The 10,309-nt window shown below is 51.1% G+C and overlaps 4 protein-coding genes across 4 annotated transcripts; 3 read left to right on the top strand and 1 right to left on the bottom strand.

Annotated features, from left to right (window-relative positions):
• Positions 1 to 1,787: 1,787 nt before the first annotated feature.
• Positions 1,788 to 2,704, top strand: BO88DRAFT_351897 (syntaxin; the record flags this gene model as incomplete). Its single annotated transcript, XM_025703556.1, has 3 exons — positions 1,788 to 2,252; positions 2,303 to 2,582; positions 2,637 to 2,704. 3 exons carry the CDS (start codon positions 1,788 to 1,790, stop codon positions 2,702 to 2,704), a joined length of 813 nt encoding a protein of 270 aa, XP_025557927.1.
• Positions 2,705 to 3,403: 699 nt separating this feature from the next.
• On the bottom strand, positions 3,404 to 3,928 carry BO88DRAFT_351874 (BolA family protein; the record flags this gene model as incomplete). The annotated part of the gene is made up of 3 exons (XM_025703555.1): positions 3,404 to 3,581; positions 3,640 to 3,746; positions 3,815 to 3,928. 3 exons carry the CDS (start codon positions 3,926 to 3,928, stop codon positions 3,404 to 3,406), a joined length of 399 nt encoding a protein of 132 aa, XP_025557926.1.
• A 243-nt stretch (positions 3,929 to 4,171) lies between these two features.
• On the top strand, positions 4,172 to 6,790 carry BO88DRAFT_375307 (acyl-CoA synthetase). The gene is made up of 5 exons (XM_025704329.1): positions 4,172 to 4,889; positions 4,948 to 5,249; positions 5,298 to 6,220; positions 6,297 to 6,535; positions 6,627 to 6,790. Exons 1-5 carry the CDS (start codon positions 4,514 to 4,516, stop codon positions 6,665 to 6,667), a joined length of 1,881 nt encoding a protein of 626 aa, XP_025557925.1. The 5' UTR covers positions 4,172 to 4,513; the 3' UTR covers positions 6,668 to 6,790.
• A 1,804-nt stretch (positions 6,791 to 8,594) lies between these two features.
• On the top strand, positions 8,595 to 10,309 carry BO88DRAFT_475115 (cytochrome P450; the record flags this gene model as incomplete). Its single annotated transcript, XM_025711858.1, has 5 exons — positions 8,595 to 8,790; positions 8,839 to 9,689; positions 9,756 to 9,863; positions 9,919 to 10,085; positions 10,135 to 10,309. 5 exons carry the CDS (start codon positions 8,595 to 8,597, stop codon positions 10,307 to 10,309), a joined length of 1,497 nt encoding a protein of 498 aa, XP_025557924.1.

Genomic DNA, 10,309 nt, shown 5'->3' with positions numbered 1-10,309 from the left:
TGATGGCATGAGAGTAAATGAGATGAAACTTGAAGGCATGGTTCTGCCGTTGCTGAGATTGTGAAGTGGGGAAACGGCGTCAGGGGAAATTGAGCTAACATATTGTAGTCAAAAGCTTTATTACATTTGATTCATCGCGAGTTTGATCGCTGGTTATTTCGTTGCCAGCGGTTAACAGTGTATGGGGTAGATTGGGCGCGTAGTCATGGAAAGCTGGGTGGCAGGTGGGGAGACCGTTGAAGCTCAACCCTGCCAGGGCCCAGATCATGGTTTCCAGATCACATCCAATGGAGTAGGTACATATCAGTGACGTGCAGGGTGCCGCTCTACGGCTCCAGGAACGTAATTCAGTAGCTCGTGCAGGTGTTCAAGGGTCAATGGTCGGTCGTATTTGGGGACGAAATTGTGACAACAGTTGCAAGTGTTGGATGAGCAGCACACAGTGGATAGCTTTCTAAGACATAGTGTAGATAGTTGCGATTAGTCCCTCTGTTCTGCCATGGGATCTTCTTTCTTAAATCTTAGCTTCACAATCAAACTTGGCAATAAAAAGCAAAGATTGTCGCAAGCAAGGGTGTGATTCTGTCAGGGCCATTCTTGATTTCTGGTGTAGAGACCTGTCTGATGAAGAAAGTACTGGGTATGGCATCAAGTGCACCCCGACGATCAGCAGCACTTTATCTACCTCGATCACTCATGGTACATTTCGAGCCTTCAGCCCAGCGTCACAATTCCACTTTTTGGACCCGACCGAGCTGTTTCAGAGGGCATAGACGGTGAATGTTTTGATTATCATCATCGTGGGAAAAAAGGGGACTCGAGGATCGCCGGCCGGTCTGTGCTCGAGCTAGACGCCCCCTACTAATAATAATAATAATATCGAGGAAAAGCCATCAGTGCTAGGTTTCACCCCTGATTGACCAGAGCGAGAAAAGAAAGAAAACAGCTTCATCTTCCTCCCTCTTTCTTGATTCCCTTCCCACCCCCAGTCGTTCCTTACTTGTTGTTCCTCTTCTTCTGGAAGTAAAAGAGTTGTTGAGTGACATATTTGCCATCTGCGGGCCAGAGCCAGTCAACCGTCGAGGGCTTCCCTTTGGATTTGCAGCCGCCAGTGGCTCAGCCGCCTTGTCTCACCCGTCACTCTTTCGTCCTTCCCCCATTCTTTCTTTCTCACCTCATTCCCTCAACTGCTTCTTTTTTTTCTGCCTGCCTGCTACCTCTTCGTTCCCTTTTTATCCCCCTCCTCCACCTTTTACCGTTTCACCTTATTTGCAGTCTCCGACTCTATTTACCCACGAAACTCTTAATCCTCCCTTTCTGCGGTAGTCGCAATTCATCGCCGTTCTCGTTTCCCGTACAACCCCGAAGCTACGTCCACCTGTCGGAATTACTCGCTGCGACCAGTGACCCACGCTGCATCACGACCACGGTGTCTGAATTGACGGCTGTACGATCAATTTGACTTGAAAGACTCTCAGGACTACACTAATTTAACTCACCATGAGTGTATGTCGACACCCAGAACGTCATCATCCTGACCCTTGCCGTTACCCCACCCCTTATTACCCACCACTTGCGCATCGTCAAATAGTCTGCTAACCCGTCGATTCAAGTACGGTGGAAACCAGGGTGGCTACGGCCAGTACAACCCCTATGGCCAGCAAGATGCCAACCCCTACAGCGACGCCAATGCCATGGAGCAGGGCAACGGTAGCTATGGTAAGCGCACCACCTTCAGCCCCTCTGTCTGACCCGACCATAGCCTAACCTGCGATCGCACATCAGAAATGGGCTCTTACAACCAGCCGGCCGACGCGACGACGCTGCTGAACAAGTGCCGAGAGATCAACGACGGTATTGCCGATCTCCGCGCCAAGCGCGAGGGCCAGCTTGCCGCCGCTCAGAACGCTTTGCTCGACTCGAGTACCGGAAAGGAGGACCAGGTCGCTCGCCAGACTCTGGACTACATCGAGGATGAAGTGAACAACGGATTCCGTTACCTCCGCGATCTTCTGAAGAAGGTCAAGCAGACCCCCGGCTCCGGCGACAGCCGTGTGCAGACCCAGATCGACGTCACTAGCCGGAACCTCCGTCGCGAGATCGAACAGTACCAGAGATGCCAGTCCGACTTCCAGAAGCGCCTGAGGGAGCAGGTTCGCAGACGTTATGAGATCGCCAACCCCGAAGCTTCCCCCGAGGAGATCGAGCAGGGTGTGGACAATGTCTTGTTGGGCCAGGAGCAGAGCTTCCAGGTATGCTCTTTCGAGAGGTTTCAGCAAGTTCATGCTAACATTCCGATTAGGTTACGGGTAGCCGGACTAGACAGGCAAACGACGCCAGGCAGGCCGCTTTGGAGCGATCGGCCGCCATTCGCAAGATCGAGCAGGATATGATGGAGCTGGGCCGCCTGTACCAGGAAGTGGCGGAGCTGGTCCACCAGCAGGAGCCTGCTGTGGAGCAGATCAACCAGGATGCAGACAATGTTGCGCAGAACGTTTCGAACGCGAACAACCAGATCACGGAAGCTATTGCCAGCGCTCGTCGGGCGAGAAAGTGGAAGTGGTATGCTCTGCTGGTCGTCAGTAAGTGTCCCCATGCGATACCCGCTTCATAGGCCAGGCTAACAGTATCCATAGTTCTTATCATCGCCATTGTCGTCGGTGTTGCCGTCGGTGTCACGGAAGCCAACAAGTCCTCGAAATAGAGCCCGTGATTTTTATGGCATATGCAATATGCTATACTTGGCTTGATCTGATGACTCGACCTTGCGCTGATATAAATGCTTCGCCATGCCAATGCCCTTCATCTCTCCAGATACCCTCCGAGGTATTAACCTTGTCCTGCTTCTGTTCGCTTTCCGTTCAAGTTTACGCAAGGCTGTAACGACCTCTTATCGTTTGTGTTCTCGTCCGATGCTCTACTTCTTGTCTACGCTTACGGTAAGCCGAGCCAGTCGAGGATCGTTCGCTTGCTGTGATTGTTCCGTTGTTATACCACTTTGTCGTTTTGCCTTGTCTTGGCTGAAAAGCACCCACCTGCTGAATCGTCTCCTATGTCTGCTTGATCGCTCGTCGCTGTTTGTCTGTATCCACTGATCGGTCGTGTATAGTTTCTGCGTCTTGGGGCGTATGCGGCCTGATGAATTACTGTTGCTGCACGTTGGCTAGGATGCGCTTGATGCTATCGCAGTGTATATATTAGAGTCTCTTCGTTGCCCCTACCTTTGGCGCTAGAACATGTAATAATCCGACTACCTTAATAATAATATCCCTTGATGTATGTACGAACTGTATGTAGAACGCACTCGATCGACCGTATAATGCATTTATTCATGGGTATCGCAGATCAAGTCAAATGAAAGAACATCAACCCTTCCTGTATCAAGTATATGCTGTATGTTGTATCAAGCCTTCGCCGCCTTCCTCTCCTCCTCCCGCTGTTCCTCCTCCGGCGTCTTTGTCCGCAACTGCAGCGCATGGATGCCACCCTCGCGACTCATCTCCTCCTTCAACAAACCATAGACCATACGATGGCGCGCAGGCTGGGGCTTCGACTGGAACGAGGGAGATGTGATCGTCACACTAGACAGATATAAGTCAGACCAACAAGTACCAGGAGAAGAGGGGCGTATCAACGAACTGGAAATGGGTCTCTTTCGAAGTCGATCCGCGCATGGCGTTATGATGTGCGTGTAGATGCGAATCATTGCGGATGATGAGGGTGGAGGGAGTGAAGGCGGTTGTAAGCTTAGCATTGTAAGTTAGTATGAGAATATATAACCGGATAGAAGTATGTAAGAGGGCATTGGACATACCTTCTCCCGAATGAGATCCTCAACGGGGGTTGCGGAGGTGGAGGCCATTCTGGTAGCAGTAAGGGAGAAGACGCGGCGGGGGAGGAAGCCGGAGAGGGAGGCGCGGGGGAGCATTGAGGGGGAAGCGGTAGTCCCGGTGGAAGATAAGGTGGGGGGAGAGATATGATATGATGCTGTGTAGTATTTTAATTGAGAGATACGGAGGGGGATTCTTGATGCTGAGCGATGAGAATCGGGAGACCGCAATTGGCCACGGAGTGGGCGGGTTACTGTTTTGGGAATGGTGCGGAGGTCGGGGGTTGTCCGTTGCTTCGTCGCATTTAGATGCCTTTCAATACTAAGTCATCACCCTGGCAGGCGTGTTATTCTTTCTTCCGGAAAGAACAAGCATCGGCCAATCTGACTGGTTCCATGCAAAGCTATCACCATCCTTCCTAACCTTAACATGCTGCTTCCAATGCATCTCCAACCACCGATAGCCGGAGCAAAGCAAGTGCCGTTGCCGAGACCGCAAAGCTCCGATGCGCTTCCTCCCCAAATGACATCAGTTCCGTCGCGCAATCCGCCTTTATCTTTTGCCTTGGGTATCGATCAATCCATTGATTGACGTGGGTTACCTGCGCACCGAGGCAATTATAAGCTCGAGATATCCTGACGGCTGCTGGGTCATGTCATACGGTTCCCACGCATCTCTCAGTCATGTCCGGACGCACTTTGATGCCGCTCCTCTCCCGGGGCTCGATTGCTTCTCCGTCTCGTCAACATTCGCTCCACACCCTTCTAGCGTGGAGATGTGGTGCTCCTAAAAGTAGCTCCCGGTCTTTAGTGACACCTCTCGTTCGTCGATCGATCTCCTCCCTGCCGAATCTCCCTCTCTTCCGCGCCCTCCAGGACCACGATCAATCAAACCTGGCGGTGGTTCATAGCGCGTCTGCTCGATCGTTCACATACGGGAATCTGGTTGCGGATGTACTGCAAGCTAAGGACCGGCTGCTTCAGTCTGCCGGAGGTGGAAAAGATGGCTTGTCTGGCGAGAGGGTCGCGTTTCTGGCTGAGAATAGCTACGACTACGTAGGTACTGTGACCATCTCATGTATGATGTTAATGGGATACTCGCTCACAAACTGTACTAGTGACGCTGCTCTCCATCCTCGCTAGCGATGCCATTGCCCTTCCTCTATCCCCGGCATTTCCCGTCGGCGAACTAAAGTATATCATGGATAACTCGCAGGCCAAGGTGCTGCTTGCGACGGAGAAGTACGCAGCGAAGGCACAAGAACTCGTCAAGGCGGGTCTGGATCGGGAGCCTGTCTTGGATATCAAGGACAAGATCAAAGTGGGCGCAAGCAACACGGGTTCAGTGTCATTAGAGGACATCGGTGTGGAATCGCGCGGTGGAATGATGCTCTACACATCCGGCACCACCAACAGACCCGTATGATCCTCAACACCTTCACAAATCTGCAGAACTAACAACCCCCAGAAAGGCGTCCTCATCCCTCAATCCGCCCTAACAGCCCAAGCGGCCTCCCTCCTCCAAGCATGGAACTACACCCCGCAAGACCGGCTCCTCCACCTCCTTCCCCTACACCACATCCACGGCACCGTCAACGCCATTGTGACGCCCATCCTGGCCGGCTCCTCCATCGAATTCATGTTCCCCTTCAACACCGACGCCGTCTGGACGCGCCTCGCCGCCCCCTTCCTCCCCCAAACCTCCCCATCCACACGCAGCAAAATCACCTTCCTCACAGCCGTGCCCACAATCTACAACCGCCTGCTAACTTCCTTCCCCAACCTCCCCGCACCCACCCAAGAAGCCGCCCGAAAGGCCATCTCCCCAGAGAACCTCCGCCTGAACATCTCCGGCTCCGCCGCCCTCCCCACCCCGACAAAGAAGGCCTGGTCGGACCTCAGCAACGGCAACGTCCTCCTCGAACGCTACGGCATGACCGAAGTCGGCATGGCCATCAGCTGCGGGCTCGACTTCACCGACCGCGTCGACGGCAGCGTCGGCTGGCCCTTACCCTCGGTAGAAGCCCGTCTCGTCGACACCGAAACCAACGAAGTCATCAAACCCGGCGAAGAGCTCGACACCACCACGGGCCGTGAACGCGAAGGCGAGATCCAGCTCCGCGGCCCCACCATCTTCAAAGAATACTGGGCGAACGAAAAAGCCACGCAAGAATCCTTCGTCCCCGACGAATCAGACCCCAACAAAAGACCGTGGTTCAAAACCGGCGACGTCGCCGTCCGCAGACCCGTCCCCACCGCCGGCCACGGCACAAGCGGCGAATGGGCCCAAGGCCCAATGTACTTCATCCAGGGTCGTCGAAGCGTAGATATCATCAAGACAGGCGGAGAGAAAGTGAGCGCGTTGGAAGTCGAGAGGGAGTTGCTTTCGCTGTGAGTTTCCCCTTCCATCTACAACATTAACCACCACCACCACCATTCACGAAATACTGATTGTTGGTGGATATAGTCCCCAAATCGCCGAAGCCGCCGTCGTAGGCCTCCCCTCGGACCAATGGGGCCAGAAAGTCGCCGCGATCGTGGTCCTCAGGCCCGAGTATAGAAGTAAAGGAGGTGGGAAGAATGGCGATAAGCCCTGGGGTGCGTTGGATATGCGCAGGGCGTTGAAGGATCGCTTGGCTGGGTATAAGATGCCACAGGAGATGAAGGTCCTGGAGGGGGTGATTCCGAGGAATGCGATGGGGAAGGGTGAGTTTATTCCCTTTTTCTTTTCTTTCTATTTACTTGGGTTTGAAGCGGTTACGTTGTTTACGGTTTACTGACTATGTGTGGGATATAGTTAATAAGAAGACGCTGGTCAAGGAGGTTTTTGGGATCTAGATGTGGTTATGTATGTGTATGTATGGGGTTGATAGTATGGAGTACATAGGGAGAAGGACTGTGTGTATCATAGGGTGAATATAGATGGATGAGATTGTATTGATTGGTTAATTAGTATGTGAGACTGAGGACAATTTCTGCTCATTGAGAGTGTATACGTAGACGCCGCGTATAGCAGCAGGTATGCATGCTGAGTCCGGTCTGTTTGATGTGCGTATTGTTTGTCAAGTTAGTCCTTTATCTGATTACTATTATTAAGGGATACTGATACTCCAGATATTACTTGACAATTGACTAGATGTACCAGTTGCAATAATGAGAGAACTCAAAGCCAATCATCCCTCCCCATGCTGATTGTCCGAATTAAATCCCTGTACCTTAGTTACCCCTCTATATGTGAAGTCCATCATGTAGAAAGATGTAGAAAGAATCGGTGAGCACACTATACAGCTGTGCCTGGCAACATCTCAGCCTAGTATGGCATCTTTGTCCGAGCACCAACCAAGTAGGGTAAGTTCCTGCGAGGTTTCTTGCTAATCTTCTGGACTCATAGCAAACATCTTCATCATCAGTTGTATGAACTCTCCACCGCTACTTACTCTTTACCAACCCTAGTTGGTCTATAGCTACTCGGAAATCCCGACCATATCAACGGTGGCGGAATGGGCCGCCTGTTGGCGTGATTGCTGCAGTTGTCCTGCATGAGACAATCTTCCCTTCTCAGTGATTGTTTTTATAGTGAACATGATATGACTGACTGGGTCGTTGAGAGAAGAATTCTATACCATAGTATGCATTTGATTAAAAAGGACCGTCCATCATATGGTATAACTGCAACGCCTCGATTCTTACTAATATCTCAACGGGCCTATTTGGATATCGGAGAATATGGCATATGTATGTGCGTCATAAAATAGTCCCGTGCATGTGGCTTATGTCACTAGTATTGGTCCTGCTCGTAAATCATGCAGTCCTGAAGCAAACCTGCGTCGGACGTCCTGGACAGTATTCGGAGAATATGCGGTGGCGGCTACAGCGGATGTCCGCTACAATCAGGTCGGACGCAGGCCGAAACCCTAGAGTGATTGCAAATCTGATATTGAGCGGGTTATAACACAGTTCCTGCATTCATATAATTAGTTAGCTGCTTAACTGTAATCTGTTGAGATCGGCTGGGAGACGGGACGACACGCTGGATATGATATTGCGGCCCATATTGCGGCCCAGATCCAATGACACTGGTGCACAACTAGGCTGAAAGCTTATAGTCCTGGATGAAAGGTATTAATATAACACGCCTCTCTTTCAACAAAGCCATTGTGTCGGTCAGAGTATCAAAGTCTTAATCACAATCATGATCAGCTTACGAGTACTCACCTAGGCCCTGGCACAGCTGCAAGCCAGATGTCTGTTCGCTCAGCCACCTTCTGCTCAGTAGCACCCGAACATAGCAACGTATTCTCGACAAATGGGTTACTCGAGATTAGGATCGTCGACGACTATTTGCTATTCCTAGTGACACTATTCCGACTATGGTGACTCTGGCGCTAATTCGGTGTATCCAGATCCTCATTCGAGACTTGTGTCTAACCGGGATATAACGTAGCTAGTTTAGCCGCAGACTTTCAATGGAAGCAGAAAGCCACACGATAGGGTACCTTCTGCACAACCGCCTATCGTAAACATGAGTCAGGTCTGGCTGAATGCGCCGAACTCCAACGATTCAATGCATTGGACGGACTTTCGCCCCGACTTCAAGGTCTGAAGATGAGATCCTCTTAGCGTTGCTCGTCAAGGGGATTCGCAAGATGTGCATGCCTTCTGAGCAGGGACTGTTACTATATATGGGTAGCTGGTATCACTCCAAACTACACCGATAAGAGGCAGGTTTCGATGAAAATCCAAGATAAATTGACGGTTTTTCATGATGTACACCCTTCTTCTACTACTCTTGGTTTTCTTTTGTGTCTCTGCGAGAACGATCTACCGTATCTATTTTCATCCCCTTAGCAAAATCCCAGGGCCCAAGCTAGCAGCTTCCACTCACCTGCATGAATTCTACCACGATGTTATTCGTGGTGGAAAATTCATATGGGAAATTGAGAAGATGCATAGAGCATACGGTATTCTGCCGGACCACTGTTAATGCACCATACTGACAATATTTGAAGGCCCAATCGTGCGAATAAACCCGCGAGAAGTCCATATTGCTGACCCATCTATGTATGACGAGATCTATGCTGGGTGTAGCCGGAAACGTGAGAAGGATCCGCGCATGGTATCATCATATGCATCATCATGTGCGGCGCTGGCCACCGTCGATCATGATCTTCACCGTGCTCGTCGAGCCCCGCTGAACCCGTTCTTCTCGAAGAAGGCTGTAGTTGAGCTCTCAGGTGTCGTTCAAGAGAAGGTGTCCCTTCTAGCATGGCATCTGGAACAGGGACATGTCGAGCAAGCGGTGTTCACGTTAAGTACAGCCTTCACTGCACTCACAGGAGACATCATCACACACTATCTTTATGGCAAAGACAACGGGTATCTGAGAGAAAGGGACCTGGTGAACAGAAACATCGTATGGGAAATCTTGGCCAAGGGCACTAGTGCCTGCCATTTGTTCCGATTCTTCCCAATTATTCCAATCCTAACGAAAGCTTTGCCAATACGGCTCATGCGCCTTGTTCGTCCTGCATTGTCAAATGTGTATGACATGCAGGAGCAGATTTCCCGTCAATCAGACGAGGCTTTAGCTCCTGAAGGCACAAAACGAAGGACAATATATCATGCTCTGAGCGATCCTTCTGTACCTGCGAGCGAGCGGTGTGTAGCTCGCCTGCGCGATGAGAGCTTTATTGTCCTCCTCGGGGGTACAGAAAGCACGGCCGCGACATTGACGCTTGCGACGTATCATCTTCTGCGAAACAAAGATCTTTATTTCAAGCTCCGGCAAGAACTGCAGCAAGTCATGTCCAAGCCAACTGGTGAAGCCAATTGGGCACAGCTGGAGCGGCTGCCATACCTGGTACGCAATCGAGACCAATATACATGCGAGCATTAACACCAAGCACTAACTTGTTGTGATGGGTAGACGGCCGTCATCAATGAAGCTCTCCGGCTTGGGGCAGCAGCTTTGAGACCAGCGCGAGTGGCACCAACAGAGACACTATATTATAAGGGATACGAGATCCCGCCTGGCGTAAGCATGACTGTTCGAGCAGGAGGATTATGAACTAAAACTATTCTCTATGAAGACTCCGGTCAGCACAATCAGCTATTTCATCCACCGTAATCCCGCGATTTTCCCAGATCCTGAAAGCTTCAACCCCGAGCGATGGATCCAAGCTGCTGAACGGGGAGACAACCTTACCAAATACCTAGTTCCTTTCACACGGGGCAGTAGAATTTGTATTGGCATGAAGTGAGTACGAATCCTTCACTATCAATAACATAAACTCATCATCGATCAGCCTGGCCTATGCAGAATTGTACATGACGCTGGCGGCCATTGTGCGTCGCTTTGACCTAGAGCTATGCGAGACGCGCCCTGAGGACATGGAATTCACGCGGGAAATGGTAGTACAGCGTCCGGAAAAAGGAGTTTGGACACTCAAAGTTCGAGTAGTGGGAATCAGTGAGGCGTGA

The sequence above is a fragment of the Aspergillus vadensis genome (genome assembly GCF_003184925.1).
Source record: "Aspergillus vadensis CBS 113365 unplaced genomic scaffold BO88scaffold_33, whole genome shotgun sequence".
Lineage (NCBI taxonomy): Eukaryota > Fungi > Ascomycota > Eurotiomycetes > Eurotiales > Aspergillaceae > Aspergillus > Aspergillus vadensis.
Note: the sequence above shows the minus strand (reverse complement) of the source record. Positions and strands in the feature narration are given on the sequence as shown.

What these genes read in the sequence shown, in the direction of transcription:
- BO88DRAFT_375307 (XM_025704329.1), top strand. Translation starts at nt 4,514, where the DNA reads ATGTCCGGACGCACTTTGATGCCGCTCCTCTCCCGGGGCTCGATTGCT. An exon ending in CCGGCACCACCAACAGACCC is followed by an intron (nt 5,250 to 5,297) that starts GTATGATCCTCA and finishes AACAACCCCCAG; the next exon opens with AAAGGCGTCCTCATCCCTCA. An exon ending in GAGAGGGAGTTGCTTTCGCT is followed by an intron (nt 6,221 to 6,296) that starts GTGAGTTTCCCC and finishes TGGTGGATATAG; the next exon opens with TCCCCAAATCGCCGAAGCCG.